The sequence below is a fragment of the Musca vetustissima genome, unplaced genomic scaffold (genome assembly GCF_032173495.1).
Source record: "Musca vetustissima isolate MV318-11 ecotype Yass unplaced genomic scaffold, APGP_CSIRO_Mvet_v1 utg34932, whole genome shotgun sequence".
Taxonomy (NCBI): Eukaryota; Metazoa; Arthropoda; class Insecta; order Diptera; family Muscidae; genus Musca; species Musca vetustissima.
Genome location: NW_026873667.1, coordinates 78,390 through 95,347, shown reverse-complemented (window position 1 = coordinate 95,347; position 16,958 = coordinate 78,390). Strand labels below are relative to the sequence as shown.

The window sequence follows — 16,958 nt, the reverse complement described above, 5'->3', positions numbered from 1 at the left end:
TAAAAACTAAAATTAAAAAAAATAAAATTAAAATAAAAAAATACTACAATTAAAAATATTGTACATAAGCTGTGATTAAATTTTTTCCAAAAAAATATTATTTATAATTATTATAATAATAATTATTATTATTTTGTTATATTGCATGATAAATGATATTGAAGTTGGATAGATTTTTTTTTTTTTTTTAAATTTTAGAGGCTTCGGGATTTAGTGTCCTGCTCGTAGCATTTAAAGCATTTTTTTTCTTAGCCATTTTTCCACCCCTCTATTTTATTTTTATAGTTCTTTTATATTCGTTATATAGTTTTAGGCATGATTGTGTGTGTGTGTGGTTGTAAAAGTTTGTGGTTATGTGTTTTTTTAAGGTTAGGAAACTAAAGAAAGATCTTCAATTTGAAATAAATACATTTTTGTTTTCGTTTTTAAAAACGCACAAAGGCCAAGCCTCACTCCAAATTGCGTACTTCGAAACGTTTGAACGTGTAGTTGATGAAGACCCAATCTTTGGCAATTTCACTGCCCTGGGGCATGGGTGATGAGGCTAGAAGAGGGAAAGAAGAGAGAAAAAAATTTAATTTACAACAAATAAATACATATTTAATATTCTATAAATATATACATAAAAAAATTAACCTAAACTCAGAATTCGAAAATCATCAAAAAAATCAGAAGAAACTATATGTGGTAGCTTTATCTAAATTTCGAACAATTTAAATCAAATTTGGCATACATATGTCATTGTAAGGTCACGACGGTCTACTGAGCGAAATTTCGTGTCGATCGGACAGAAATGAGACGTTTACAAGAAATCTGGTAAAATTTTTTGTGGGAGCTATATCGAAATATTAAACAATTTAAATCAAACTTAACATACTTCATTTTAGACTCATTTCAGTATAGAGCTTTGGGTGCACCATTTATATGAAATTCGAAGTGGTTCTCTATGGGAGCTATATCGAAATATGAACCGATTTCCAGCAAACTTAATAGACATCATTATAGGCTTAAAGCAGTCGTCTATGCAAATTTTCGTGTCAATTGAGCAGGCGTAGAATCATTGGTGGGCTATTTACTGGAAATCGGAAGAAATTGTATATGGAAGCTGTATCGAAATTTTGACCGATTGAAAACAAACTCATCGTACATGTTGCTAGGCTTAATGCAGTAGTCTATGCAAAATTTCATGTCGATCGGGTAAACGTTGCATCTTTGGTGAGTCATTTACATAAAATCCGACGAATTTATATATGGGAGCTATATCGAAATCTGAAGCGATTTAAAGAAAATTTGGCACACATCAATCTAGACTTAATTCGATAGCCTGTGCTAAATTTCGTATAAATCGGACAGTCATGAGGCCTTGGGTGCACCATTTACCTAAAATCCGACGAAGTTCTCTATGAGAGCTATATTGAAATCTGAAACGATTTAACGCAAACTTAACACACATTATTCTAGACTCAATTCGTTTGCCTATGCAAAATTTTGTGTCAATCGGACAAATTTACGACCTTTGATCCATCATTTACCTAAAATCCGACGAAATTTTATATGGTAGCTATATCGAAATGTGAAACGATTTATAGCAAACTTAACACACATTATTCTAGACACAGATTGGTAACCTGTACCAAATTTGGTATCAATCGTACCAATATAGAGCCTTGTGTGCCACATTTATATATGAAATTAGACGAAGTTCTCTATGGAAGCTATATCGGTATGTGAAGCGATTTAAAGCAAATTTGGCACACATCATTCTAGGCTTAATTCAAGAGTGTAGGCAAAATTTCGTGTCAATCGGACAGACGTGGAATATTTGGTGAACCATTTACCGCAAATCGGAAAAAAATATATGGGAGCTACATCGAAATGTGAAACGATTTAACGCAAACTTAACACACATTATTCTAGACACAGATTGGTAACCTGTACCAAATTTGGTATCAATCGTACCAATATAGAGCCTTGTGTGCCACATTTATATATGAAATTCGACGAAGTTCTCTATGGAAGCTATATCGGTATGTGAAGCGATTTAAAGCTAATTTGGCGCACATCATTCTAGACTTAATTTGGTAGCCTGTGCTTAATTTCGTGTCAATCGGACAAACATACGACCTTTGGTGCAAATTTTACCTAAAATCCGTCGATGTTTTCTATGGGAGCTATATTGAAATCTAAATTGATTTAAAGCAAATTTGGCACACATCATTCGAGGCTTAATTCAGTAGTGTAGGCAAAATTTCGTATCAATCGGACAGACGTGGAATCTTTGGTGAAACATTTACCGCAAATCGGAAAAAAATTTTATGGGAACTGTGTTGAAATCTGGACCGATTTATAGCAAATTTGGCACACATTATTCTAGACTTAATTCGATAGCATATACCAAATTTGGTTTCAATCGGATCTATATAGAGCCTTAGGTGCCCAATTTATATGAAATCCGACGAATTTATATATGGGAGCTATATCGAAATCTGAACCGATTGAAAGCAAATTTGGTACACATTATTCTAGACTTAATTCGGTAGCATATACCAAATTTGGTAGCAATCGGACCTAAATAGAGTCTTGGGTGTCCCATTTATATAAAATCCGATGCATTTTTATATGGGTGCCGATTTAAACCAAACTTGACATACTTCATTTTAGACATATATCATTACTCTATGCTAAATTTCGTGTCAATCAGAAAGACATGAGACCTTTGGTGCGCCATTTACATAAAATCCGACGAAATTTTGTATGGAAGCTATATCGAAATCTGAACCAATTTCAAGCAAACTTGGCACAAACCATTTTCAAGACTTAATTCGGTACTCTATATAAAATTTCATGTCAATCGGACAAACGTGGGATTATTTATGGGTCATTTACCTCAAATCGGACGAACTTTTATAGGGAGCTATATCGAATTCTGAAGAGATTTAAAGCAAACTCGGCACACCTCACTCTAAAATCAATTCCTTAGTCTATGTCAAATTTGGTGTCGATCGGAAAGTCATAACACCTTTGGTGCACCTTTTACATAAAATCCGACGACATTTTGTATGGGAGCTATATCGAAATTTGAACCGAACTTTAAACAAAACTTGGCATACTTCATTTTAGACATATTTCATTACGCTATGCTAAATTTCATGTCAATCGGAAAGACATTAGACCTTTGGTGCGCCTTTTACTTGAAATCCGACGAATTTTCGTATGGGAGCTATATCGAATTTTGAACCGATTTACAGCAAACTTTATACACATCATTCTAGACTTAATGCAGTCGGCTATGCAAAATTTCGTGTCAAACGGACAAATATACAATCTTTGGTGCACCATTTACATGAAATCCGGCGAATTTCTATATGGGAGCTATATCGAAAACTGAACCGATTTAAAGAAAATTTGGTACACAATTCATTTGCCTCTGCCAAATTTCGCGTCAATCGAACAAACATACGACCTTTGGTGCGCCATTTACCTAAAATCCGACGAATTTATATATGGAAACTATATCGAAATGTGAACCGATTTAAAGCAAACTAGGCACACATCATTCTACGCTTAATTCAGTAGTGTAGGCAAAATTTCGTGTCAATCGGATAAATATAAAATCGTTTGGTGCGTCATTTACATAAAATCCGACAAATTTATATATGGGAGCTATATCGAATTCTGAACCGATTTAAACCAAACTTGACACACGTCATTCTAGAATCAATTCCATAGTTTATGCAAAATTTCGTGTCGATCGGACAGACATAGGGCCATTTGTGCAGCTTTTACATGAAATCCGTCAAAATTTTCAAGAGGTGCTATACCGAAATTTGAACCTATTCTCACCATTTTCAATAGGGTTCGTTCTTAGGTCAAATAATTGAGCCATGGCAAATTCCATCTCAATTGGATAATAAATACGACACATTATTTACAAAAAATACATGAACTACCGGATATGTTTGAAACGATTCTAAAATTGTTTTCAGTATTGCCTCTAAAGTACCTAAAATTATTTTCATATACCCATCATCACCAAGACAATGCATTGTAGAAAAAGTTCGTGGGAAAGAAACTAATGGCAACATCTATGAATTGAGCTTTGCCGCATTTCTTTCAAATAACAATTGTAATCTGGCGCCCAACGGCATCACAGATATCAAAACTCACTGAGAATAAATTTTCATAGAATGAAGTGAAATTTTAGGTCTTCAGCAAAGGATCAATCTTCGTACAATAGAAACTGTAGTTGTAAAGTTGGCGGATCACCCTCGCAGGGACTTTTTTTAAAGACCAAATAATTTTGACTACACTTTACTTCTTCACCCCTATTATGAAAATTTTGAGAAATATAAATTTCCCACATCTAAAAATGAGGATCATTCACAAATTCAAAATAAGTAGATATTCCCAATTTTTTTATAATAGGGTTGATTTTTGTTTTTAATATCCACCAATTTCCAAAACAAAAAAAGAAAAAATACCATTTACCAATTTTTATATATGGTTAATAAATATATATTTTTGCAATTTATTTTTCTTTTATTATTATATTTAAGTGTGATTCTTCTTTCATTTTTTTCTTTTGTTTATTTTAATTTCCATTTCTTTTTTTAATTTATTTATACAAAAACAAAAATTAGCAGCCAGATTTGTTGTAATAATCATCAAGATAATAATATTAATAATAACTAAAAAAGAAAAAAAAAAACAAAAATATTTATATTTATTCTTTTCTTTTTTTTCAAACAAATTTGTTGTCAAAATTAGCTTAAGGATAATTTTTTTAGAGAGAGAGAGAGAGTGACAGAGAAAGATAGATAGATGAGAAGAAATAGAAATAAAATGCCAAATTGTGTGTGTGTGTTTTTCTCCGTCCGTTACACAAACATCTATACCCCTTCCGTTTTTTTCTTGGGTTCTCCTAATTTAGGGTAGGGCAGGGTAAGCGGTCTATTTGACAATGATTGGTGGGGAAAAGGGTTTTTTTTTATTTTGAGAGTGTTTTCGTTTTTTGTTTTGGCCCGCAAAAGTAAATTTTTTTTTAGCATACAACACAATGTCCTTAATTAACACAGGAAACGAGAATTTTTTGTTTTCGGTTTGTTTTAATTTCGCACTTCAAAACGTTTGAAAGTGTAGTTGATAAAAACCCAATCTTTTGCCATTTCATTGCCTTGGGGTAGGGGTGCCGTTGCTGTAAAAATAAAAGTGGGAAATTTTTGTTTGTGTGAGATGTTTAGTTAGCGGATGAAAAATAAAAACAACAAAAAAATATATACATATATTAAAATTAATTCATATTTCGATGTCCGATTTTATGTCAATGATGCACCAAAGGCCCTATGTTTGATCGATTGATACGAAATTTTGCATAGTTTCCTTTCAATCGCTGGATATTTCAATATAGCTCTCATTCATCGGACTTTAGATAAATAATGCAGCAAAGGATCCCTAGGTCTGTTGGATCGACTTGAAATTTTGCATAACAAACGGAATTAAGTCTAGAATGATGTATGCCGAGTTTACTTTAAATCGCTTCAGATTTCGATATAGCACTCATATGAAAATTCGTCGGATTTTATGTAAATACTGCACCAAAGTTCCGTAGGTCAGTCGGATCGACATGAAATTTTGAATAACCTAACGAATTGACACAGGGAACATGTGTGTCAAGTTTGGTATAAACCATGTAAAATTTAGATATAGCTCCCATATATAATTTTTCCGATTTCATGTAAATCCAGCGAAATTGCTGTCCGTTAGACATGAAATTAGGCTATGCAAAATTTATGCTATGGAATTAAGTATAGAATGACGTATGCCAAGTTTGGTATAAATTATGTAAAATTTAGATATAGCTCCCATATAAAATTTTTCCGATTTCATATAAAAAAGGCCCTATATTTTTCCGATCGACATGAAATTTTGCATACCCTACGGAAATAAGTCTAGAAAGATGTGTATCAAGTTTGCTTTAAATCGCTTCAGATTTCTATATAGCTCCCATATATAATAACCTCCGATTTCCTGTAAATAGTGCACCAAAGTTCCTACGGTTGACCGATCGACATGAATTTTAGCACAGACTACCGAAGTAAGCCTAGAATGACGTGTATCAAGTTTGGTATAAATCATATAAAATTTAGATGTAGCTCCCATATATAATTTTTCCGATTTCGTATAAATCCGGCGGAATGTCAGTTCGATCGTCATGAAGGCTTGCATAGCCTAACGAATTGACCATAGAAACATGTGTATCAAATTTTGTTTAAATCTCTTCAGATTTCGATATAGCTCCCATATAAAATTTCATCCGATTTCAGGTAAATGGCTCACCAAAAGCTCTATATTTCTCCGATCGACATGAAATTTTGTATAGCATAACGAATTAACCCATGAAACAATTGTGTAAAATTTGCTTTAAATATCTTCAGATTTCCATATAGCTCCCATATAAAATTTCGCCCGATTTCAGGTAAATTACCCTATATTTATCCGATCGACATGAAATTTTGCATAGAGTACCTACTTGAGTATAGAAAGATGTGTGCCAAGTTTTGTGTAAATGGCTTCAGATTTCGATATAGCTGCCATATATATCTATGTCGAATTTCAGGTAAATGGCGTACCAAAGACCCTGTATTTATCCGAGCGACATGAAATTGTGCATATCCTACATAATCATGTCTACAATTATGAGTGTCAAGTTTGCTTTTGCTTTAAATCGCTTCAGATTTCGATATAATTCCCACCTATAACTTCGTCTGATTTCCTGTAAATGACACACCAAAGGCCCTTTATTTATCCCATCGACTTGGAATTTTGTATAGCCTAATGAATTGTTCCAAGAAACATGTGTGTCAAACTTGCTTTAAATCGCTTCAGATTTTCATATAGCTCCCATATAAAATTTCGTCCGATTTTATGTAAATGGTGCACCAAAGGCCCAATATTTATCTGATCGACATGAAATTTTGCATAGGCTACGGAATTGAGTCTAGAATGACGTATGTCAAGTTTGCTTTTAATCGCTTCAGATTTCGATATAGCTGCCACATATAACTTCGTCGGATTTCAGGTAAATGGCGTACCATAGACCCTATATTAATCCGATCGACATGAAATGTTGAATAGGCCGCCGAATTGAATCTAGAATGATGTGTGAGAAATTTGGTTTAAATCGCATCAGATTTCGATATAGCTCCTATATAAAATTTCGTCCGATTCCAGGTAAATTGCACACCAAAGGACCTATATTTATCCGATCGACATTTTATATAGCCTACGGAATTTAGTCTAGAAAGCAGTGTGCCAAGTTGGCTTTAAATCGCTTCAGATTTCGATATAGCTCCCCTATAAAATTCCGTCCAATTTTAGATAAATGGCTCACCGAAAACCCTAGGTTGAACTGATTGATACGAAATTTTGTGTACAGTACTTAATTGATTCTAGAATCGGTTCATATTCCGATATAGCTCCCATATAAAATCTGGCCGGATTTCACGTTTTAATAGAAATATGCTTGGATTTCTTTAAACATATAAAAATCTATGACCCTTCTACAAATAAAAAATAAAATTTCATCACACTTACGTATTTCTAGCGAAACATCGGGGAATTCATCGAAATTCGATGTATCATCTATGGAACGGACTTCAACGGGTATTGCGGCGGGTCTCTCACGAATATGTTCCCAATCGACGCCACGGAAGAACGGTACCGATTTCAAGTCCTCCAGTCCCCGTTGCGAACCCAAACGACGATCAGCTTCACAGCAAAATTTAATAATGGTTTCTTTTGCCTCTTCTGATATGGGTATTTCGGGAGGGAATATCAGCGTTTCACGCCAATTCATTACTTTACGATAAGTGTCCTGGGGATTTTCCGAACAAAATGGTGGATAACCCATTAGCATTTCGTACATAATCACACCCAATGACCACCAGTCGCAGGCGGGCCCATAGCCCGTTTGCAAAAACACTTCAGGAGCAATATAATCAGGTGTGCCGACCGTACTATAGGCCAGGGCTCGTCGATTGCGTTTCCATGATTCGGCACGACGTTTTGAGTCCATGGGACTGTAATAAGAAAAATTAACGGTGATTTAAGGGATAAATAAATCAAATCGAAATATTTGCCACTTTACCTTGCACATGTTCCTATAAAATCTGAGGGTTTTGCCTGTGATAAATCTCTGTAGAAATCAGTGCGATGTGATTTTTTCAAACCAGTACATAAACCAAAATCAGAGAGCTAGAAAATTAAAAATCGGATTTAATATTTAATTGCAGGTTTTCAATATTAGATGAGGTTACCTTTAAATGACCACGCGCATCCAATAGTAAATTATCGGGTTTTATATCTCTGTGTATGAAACCTAATTTATGTATCGAATCTATAGCCAATGCTGTTTCCACTATATAAAATTGTGTGCATTCCTCTGAGAGTGTATCTTTTTTCATTAATAGAGTCATCATATCACCGCCGGGCAAGAATTCCATAATTAAATATAAATTTGAAGGATCCTGGAAAGAAAAAAAAATTGTTAAAGAAATTTAAATAAACGATGAAAAATTGAGGTTATATACGATTAAAAAATGTGTGTATAATTTTTAAACAATTTTTTCTGAGACCTATAACAGGCGTGGATTTTTAAAATAATTTTTTTCTGAGGTCTAGAATAGGCGTGGATTTTTTAAATGATATTTAAGTTGCAGAACTATTAGGGCGTATAATTAACGACGCTACTCATACGCCTAGAAGGCGTGGATTTTTAAATGATATCTAAGTTGCAGAACTATTAGGGCGTATAATTAACGACGCCTAGAAGGCGTGGATTTTTAAAAACTATATTTTAAGGATCCACACAAGGCGTAAATTAAAAAAAAATAAGAAAATATTTTTTAAGGATCCACACAAGGCGTAAATTTAAAAAAAAATTTAAGAAAATAACACAAGGCGTAAATTAAAAAAAAAAAACATTTTTCAGAAAATATTTTTTAAGGATCCACACAAGGCGTAAATTAAAAAAAAATAGGAAAATATTTTTTTATAGGCCTGGGTTTTAAAAAAAATTATTTAGATTTTTTTATTTCCGATTTCGATTCCCCTCCTCTCTGCTGTTTATGTTATTTTTACACACTTTCTCCCGATAGGGGTGCTAATGTAAATCTCATCAGCATTGTTTTTGGTTGTTAATAATTATTCACGTTATCTTGATCTAAATATTGAAAAAACCCCAGAATAAAGCGCGAAAACAAACACGCACATAGCCACACACATACATACATATATTTTTTGGATAATAAACAACCACATAAAATACAGGGCAATGGATAAGTTATTTGAGTGCTGAACGTAAGAGCAGAATTTGTCGTCATCAGCACATACCGAAAAATATGGAGATACTGTAACATGGGCAGTCAAACCTAAAGAGATTTCAAATTTCAAAAAAAAAAATCGTTTGAAAAAATTGGCCAAGATACCAAAAAATGGGGCTATACCGAAAGATGGACCAAAGTAGATAATTTTCGGTAGGGAGATCAAAATCTAAAATATCCAATTACAGCCAATTTGTTTGAAAAATTTGTCCGAAATTCTAAAAATATCGAAATTTTTGAGGTGAGGTTATATGAGGACTATACCGAAAATTGGACCTAAATAGATAATTTTCGGTACGGAGATTCACTACCACATGAGAGTCTAAAATATCCAATTACAGCCAATTTGGTTGAAAAATGTGTCCGGAATTCTGAAAATATCGACGTTTTTGAGGTTAGGTTATAGGGGGCTATAGCTAAATGTGCACTGATATAAATAATTTTTGGTAAGGAGATTTGTTACACTATTAGAAGCCAAAATATCAAATGTTAGCTATGTTAGTTGGAAAACTTGTCCAAAATTCGAAAATTCGGAATACCGCCAAATGTGGACCCTATCTAAAATTGACGCAATATAGATAATTTTTGTTAGGGAGATTTGCTACACAATAAGAAGACAAAATATCAAATTATAGCCATTTCGGTTGGAAAGCTAGTTCAAAATTCGAAAATTAGGCGTACAGTTATATGAGAACCGAAATAGATAATTTTCGATACGAAGATTCGCTACCACATGAGAATCCAAAATATCAAATAACAGCCAATTCGGTTGGGAAATTTCTGCGGAATTCTAAAAATATCGAAATTTTTGAGGTTAGGATATATGGGACCTACAACTAAAGGTCGTAAGAAATTGATTGTTTTTGGTAGAAATATTCGCAATACCTAGAGAATCTAAAATATCAAATTACAGCAAATTCTGTTAGAAAACTTCTGCAATATCCTGAAAATACCGAAAATGTTGAGGTTAGGTTATATGTGGGTTATAGCTAAAAGTGCACTGATATAAATAACTTTTTGTATGGAGATTTACTACACAATCAAACGCCAAAATATCAAATTATAGAAATTTCGATTGGAAATTATGTCTAATATCCTGAAAATACTGAAACTGTTGAGGTTAGGTTAAAGGTGGCTAAACCTAAAGGTACAATGATATAAATAATTTTGGTAAGGAGGTTTGTTTAACAATCGGAAGCAAAAAATATCAAATTGTAGCCAATTTGGTTGGGAAAGCGTGGACCTATATAGGTTATTTTTGCTAAGGATATGTCCTACTTAATCAGAAGCCAAAATATCAATTGACTACCAATTCCGTTGAAAAACTTTTCGAAAATCCTCAAAAGACAAAAATTTTGAGGTTACCCGGGCCTTCCCAACATTTGAGCCGATGCCCGTTGCTGGGGTCTCGACAGATTCCCCATCGTCAAACATCGTCACATGGCTTGTGACCTCTCCAACGATTGCCGCCGGTACTGGGTTATTAACTCCCTGCACTGTAACTTTATTTATTTTTTAAATAATAGGTTAAAATGGACATACTGGAGGACACTAGATCGATTTATGGCTACTTGAGATATGCTCTGATTGGTTTACTAAAAGCTGGATCTAGGTTCGATATGTTGCAGGGCTACTAAACTCTTGAGGTCACACACAAACTGATAAAAACTTCCCAATATAGTTCTGTGGGGTATAAAAAATATTTTCCCTCAAGTCCATAATCTCTTCATGGCGGAGTGGGGTACACAAACATGTTTACATATAATTTTTTTTTGTGGATCCAATACATCTATACCAAAACAACCAATACCAAAGAGGCGGCATATTGCAGTTGCATGTAGAACACAAGAACAATTGTACATTTATTGTGAGTCATTGGCTGATAGGGTATTCTGGGTATTCTGTTTCTTAATAATACGAATAACAACAACAAAAGACGAAGAAATGTAAATTAAACAAAAAATGAAGAAAATTTTTGTGTTAATTGCTAAGTGACCTTGTTTAAACAAAACCGAAACAGAAACGCCCCTTCATCACACATTGTTGCTCATGATGATGATGGAAAGATGCCTATGAGACGATATTTTGTATGTCTGCCCCCACTAACAAATCTCGAAAACTTAAAACCACAGATGATGATGATGATGCTCTGCGAGCGTCTGTGTGTGTTAATGTTTGTATCACGACCACAACAACTTACCTGAAAACTATAGTACATTTTAACGACCCATTGATGATCGGCCTCAACCAATACATCACGTTCAGCACGCACATGGGCCACCTGCTCCTTTTCCAACATATCAGCCTTACGCAAAACTTTCATGGCATACACATGGCCAGTGTCCTTTTTCTGGACGAGACGGACCTCGCCGAAAGCTCCCCGACCGATTACTTTCAACGCCTCGAAATCTTCAACACCCAAACGTAAACGTTTGAGGCGAAGAAATTCCGTTTCTTTTTGGGCATGTTGGAGGCGTTTTTCTTGGCGCTGGGAATCTGTGAGACTTTCATCTTTTAGTTGGGCCTCCAACTTGGCCAGACGTTGTTTACGTTCGCCGTATTGTGTCACCAAATTACTGTAGTAATTTTCCAATGTTACCTTGGCCTTGGTGGCCTTGTCAAGTGTGTGGTCGCTAAAGCGTATGGAAGACCCATCGCTACTCATGGTTTGCTGGTTGCTGCTTCTTGTTCTGATTTGTGGACAAATATTTTCACAAATTAATGGATGTTGTTGTTGTGTGTGTGTTTTTCCACTTTTTCTCCTACTCTTACGCTTAGAAGAAGAACCTTTGTAACCAGGTTCTTTATTTTTGTTGTTGTTGCAATTTTCTTTACTTAATTATTTCCTTGTTTTCCTTGCGTTTCTTTCTTTTTCAATCAATCACACACTTCAGTATTTTCCTTGTTTTTTTTTTTCTTTAATATGTAAATAATTCCGAAATCGTAGGGGGCTGGCTACTTTTTTTCTGCTTCTACTTTTGTTTTTGTGGGCGACAGCAGGCAGGCAGCAACTCGTCCGTCAGAGTCAATACCACCAACCAGCCAACCAATAATACTCTCACACAAAAACACAACTGTTTGTTGTTGTTGCTGTTGTTGGTAGTAGACTGCTACAGAGACTCTTTATTCTTCTATATGTGTAAGAGAAGATGGAAAGAAAAAATAAAACGAAATTCTTTTTTTCTTATTGCCGTTCCGTCAATTTTGTTGCTCGTCTCTTTGTGTCCGCGTTTTAGACATTGAATTTTATTAATAATATTTCCATTTCGTTTTCTGTTTATCACAAATAATCAAATAAATGATTTAATTTTGATGAGTTTTTCTTTATGTTGTAAATTATTTTTCTTCTTACTTCACACTAGGGATCTATAAATCGAATTTGTGCGTAAAAAGCTGTTAGAGTTATGTGGTGACGAATTGAACTCGTTCACAGTAGAGAATTCATGAAATGAACAAAGGGAACCATTTTGAACTAACTCATTTATTGAATTTCATTGATTCACGGCACTTTGTCGAAATTAAAACACAGTAAATAACTTGTTTGAGATAAATGTTTATATTATTTCTGAGAAAAAGGATGAAAAGGCAAAAATTATAAATTGTTATTACGTTTATAGGTGTTTAATAAAAAGATGATGTTGATTTAAGAAAAAGTAAAGGTGTGGTTTTGTTTATAGGTTATGTCATATTAAAAAATACATATCCAGTTTTGAACGCAAAAACTAAAACGACATATACATTACAACTTTTTACCGGTTAACCTACTTTATGGGGATTTATTTGACATATATACAAGGGAATTGACAATTCAAACCCACTGGGTTCTCGAAATTCGGTATAATGTAAACTTACTATAAACTATTTTCTATTAATTCTATTTTCATATAAATGATTTATGTATGCTTCTAGAAGAGTTTAAGGTATTTTTGTATGTAGGAACTCTAGGTTCACTTTAAATGAACCTAAAGCTCAGATTCTTAAGAAGCTGAATGCCTTCTTTTAAAAAGGCTGTGGATTTAAAAGCTAAAAGTCTTCTTTTTCGCAAAGAACTGGATCTCTTCTTCTAAAAGTGCTGAAGATTTTTTTCACAGTAGGGACGGATTGCTAAATAATGGATTGGTAGGATGCCTGGCTTTATCCTCTTCTTTCGTATTACACATGTTGTAAATTCTATGTTGATTTGTCCAGCCTGCCTGAGATTGCAATATTTATGATAAAGCTTTGCATTGCTTGACAACCTAGTATGTTTGATATTGCAGATGGGCTATATCGGTCCATGTATTATGGGTATGAATGAAATAATATGGCGCCCAACGTGATGCAGTAGATTAGAATGCAAAACTTCAAAATATGGTAAATGGCGCGAAACCTTTCTATGGAGGCATGAATAGAACAATATGGCGCCCAACGTAATGCCGTAAATATGAATGAAAAACTTTAAAATATTGTAAATGGCGGGAAACTTTTTATGGAGGATATTTTGAAACATGGAACGCCACATTAGGCTTCAATGCAAGAAGTAAGCTACTATCTGAAGTATATTTTCAATATTCCTATGCACATGTGTTCCATTTTTAGCCAATCGTTCATAATCCGTTGTTTTTTCCCAGTCTAAATCACCCTTAATTTAATATAAAGTAGATAGAAGAAGAGCAAGAACAGCTGTTAACATAAACGACTACAGTAATTTGTGAATTAATATTGTCCCTTTTTAGGTTACTTCCCGAAGTAAATTTTCAAAATTCCGATTCGTGTGTCTTCTATTCTTTGTCAATTTTTAAAAATCTGCTGTCGTTTCCCATTAATTTCCAAAAAAATGCATTTCCTCTATCACACATAAAACACAAAGACTAAAGCACCCTTCATGTAATGTAAAGTGCCAAAGAGAAGAAGAAGAAAAAAACAGCTGTTATCACTAATCGACTACTGTCATTTGTTGAAATAATAACCAGTATTTGGACAACAACACCAACAAAACAATTTTGTAAACAAACAATTTACACTCGAAAAATAATTAATTTAGTTTTATATAAAGAAAAATGTATTAATTTAGCCCAAAAATTTATCCTGGTTTGGCAATTATCAGCTAGCGACCAAAACAAGAGAAAGAAATCCTCTCAGGAGAATCAAAAGAATTTTGTGGAAATCTGCCAATGCCCCACCATGGACTATAATCTACACAAAATATGTCGCATTTGCCTCAAGGAAGGTGTTCCATGCACCTCAATTTATAGCACCGAATTTAGTATGATGCCCTCCAGTATGATGATGATGTGTGCCAAGATACGGGTCTACAAGAAGGATGGCTTGCCGGAGGTGATATGCAACAATTGCATCTATCGTCTGGGGGTGGCCTACCATTTCAAACAGGAATGTGAAAATTCCGATATTCGATTGAGGCAATATTTGGGTTTGCCCGATCGATATGGGTAGGTTTTAAGGGAATTACGAAGATGTAGAATTATTCAAAAAAATTTATTTCAGGGTATGTGATGCAGAGACAAATACTGAAACGAATTGGCCTTCTTTGGAGGCGAATAACAAGGTGCAGGGTGGCTATACAACGGGCAATTCAACGGATTCTGAGGAGGATGAGGAAGAAGATGAACGGAAAAGTCCCAAGAAAAAGAGGTTTGGGGTTCGATTATTAGTTTAATTTTATTTTTTATTATTTTTGTTGGTTTTTTTTTTTCATTCCAGTAAACGACGTTCCCGCTATCAACGTAAACCACCCGAGGAGCACAAGAAACGTGGACCAAAACCCCTACCCAAATTACCGCACACCTGCTATGAATGCAATAAAACCTTTCGATGTGCCGCCCAACTGCAGACCCACATTCGAACACACACCGGTGAGAAACCCTTCGGCTGTGCCTATTGTCCACGACGTTTTGTCCAAAAATACAATTTACACATACACGAACGTACCCACACTGGCTACAAACCATTTCAATGTGAAATTTGTTCGAAACAATTTTCCGCACTGGGTAATTTTCAGGCCCACATGAAGATACACAGTGGTGTACGGGATCAACATTGCCCGGTGTGTCAGAAATCCTTCTACACAGCCGGAGATTTATCGAAACATATGCTCACCCATACGGGTATTAAAAATCATCATTGTGATGTTTGCGGCAAGGCATTTAGTCGTCATCGCGATATGCAGGCCCACAAAAGGAAACTGCATCAAATGGCGAACATGAATAAACGTAGCGATGATGAAGATGAGGAAATTGTTGTTAATTTACCAATGGTGGGTGGTGGCCATCATGGACATGGCCAAACGGAAGCGGCAACAATGGTTTCAACGCCATTGACGGCAGCTGCTCCACCACCACTACCACAACCAATGGCTCCACATCCATCACATATGGCAATGGCACCACCACATCATCCTCATCCCCACTATCATAATCACATGACAGCGGCGGCGCCAAATCCATTGGCAGCGCCTCCACCACCTCCACCCCATCCCCATCATGAAAGTTTACACATGCATCATTTGGGTTTGCAGGCAAATCCTGGTGGCGGTATGACCATGGCTGCACACATAATGGGACCGCCACCAACACATGCTGGCGGTCCGCCACATACGTTGTCAGCAACGGGACCTCAAGCCTTATCCTCAATGATGCACCATACAGCAGCAGCAGCAGCGGGACCACCACCACAACGATTACATCCGTATTAGAGGAAATTGTATTGATAGGTAGACCTTTTTTATTTTTTGTTGTATTTATGTATATAAAATTGTATTATTTACAATAAATCAATAGATAAAATATTTAAAATGTTTATCTCCCTATCAAAAAATATCCATATTGGTTCACCTTTACGTGTAGCCTTCACCTAACTATAACCTCAAATTTTCGGCATTTTGAGATTTTAGATACCGTTTTTCAGTTGATTTGATTGTAATTTCATAATTTGGGTTTTCATGGTGTAGGAAATCTCCATACCAAAAATAATCCACATTGGTTCACTTTTAGGTATAGTCTTCACATAACCTCAAAATTTCGAATTTTTGAGATTTAGCATGTATGCTTTAACTGAATTGCCTTTAATTTCATAATTTGGAATCTCATGGTTTAGCAAATCTCCCTACCAAAAATAATCCATGTTGGTCCACCTATAGGTATAGCCTTCATATAACCATAACCTCAAATTTTCGGATTTTTGAGATTTTGGATACATTTTATGAATCGAATTGGCTGTAATTTCATATTCTGGATTCTCATGGTATATCAAATCTCCCTACCAAAAATAATCCATATTGGTTCACTTTTAGATATAGTCTTCAAAAATTTCAAATTTTTGAGATTTAGCATGTATGCTTTAACCGAATTGCCTTAAATTTCATAATTTGAGTTCTCATGGTGTAGTAAAACTCCCTACCAAAAATGATCCATATTGGTTCGCCTTTAGGTATAGCCTCCATATTACGATCACCTTAAAAATTCGGATTTTTGAGATTTTGGATACATTTTTTCAGCCGAATTGGCTGTAATTTCATATTCTAGATTCTCATGGTATAGCAAATCTTCCAACCAAAAATTATCTATTTCGATTCACTTTTAG

The 16,958-nt window shown here is 34.8% G+C and overlaps 2 protein-coding genes across 3 annotated transcripts; one reads left to right on the top strand and one right to left on the bottom strand.

Annotated features, from left to right (window-relative positions):
• Positions 1-422: 422 nt before the first annotated feature.
• LOC133327030 (serine/threonine-protein kinase tricornered) lies at positions 423-12,047 on the bottom strand. 2 transcript variants are annotated; one of them, XM_061535627.1, is made up of 5 exons: positions 11,581-12,047; positions 8,316-8,525; positions 8,147-8,253; positions 7,594-8,078; positions 423-544 (listed from the first exon to the last, which is right to left on the bottom strand). In XM_061535627.1, the coding sequence occupies exons 1-5, from the start codon at positions 12,043-12,045 to the stop codon at positions 450-452; spliced, it is 1,362 nt and encodes a 453-aa protein (XP_061391611.1). In that variant the 5' UTR covers positions 12,046-12,047; the 3' UTR covers positions 423-449. The 2 variants fall into 2 exon arrangements, with proteins under 2 accessions (XP_061391611.1, XP_061391612.1); XM_061535628.1 differs by lacking the exon at positions 423-544 and adding an exon at positions 5,099-5,194.
• A 2,496-nt stretch (positions 12,048-14,543) lies between these two features.
• Positions 14,544-16,071, top strand: LOC133327007 (transcription factor Ouib-like). The gene is made up of 3 exons (XM_061535608.1): positions 14,544-14,809; positions 14,865-15,011; positions 15,081-16,071. The coding sequence occupies exons 1-3, from the start codon at positions 14,544-14,546 to the stop codon at positions 16,069-16,071; spliced, it is 1,404 nt and encodes a 467-aa protein (XP_061391592.1).
• The last annotated feature ends 887 nt before the right edge of the window (positions 16,072-16,958 follow it).

Bases quoted from the DNA above. Each gene is read 5' to 3' on its own strand.
- LOC133327007 (XM_061535608.1), top strand. From the start codon at position 14,544: ATGGACTATAATCTACACAAAATATGTCGCATTTGCCTCAAGGAAGGT. The intron at 14,810-14,864 runs GTAGGTTTTAAG...AATTTATTTCAG, and splicing joins GGTTTGCCCGATCGATATGG to GGTATGTGATGCAGAGACAA. The intron at 15,012-15,080 runs GTTTGGGGTTCG...TTTTCATTCCAG, and splicing joins AAAAGTCCCAAGAAAAAGAG to TAAACGACGTTCCCGCTATC.
- LOC133327030 (XM_061535627.1), bottom strand. From the start codon at position 12,045: ATGAGTAGCGATGGGTCTTCCATACGCTTTAGCGACCACACACTTGAC. The intron at 8,526-11,580 runs GTAAGTTGTTGT...TTTTCTTTCCAG, and splicing joins AAATGTACTATAGTTTTCAG to GATCCTTCAAATTTATATTT. The intron at 8,079-8,146 runs GTAAAGTGGCAA...TTCTTATTACAG, and splicing joins TTTATAGGAACATGTGCAAG to TCCCATGGACTCAAAACGTC.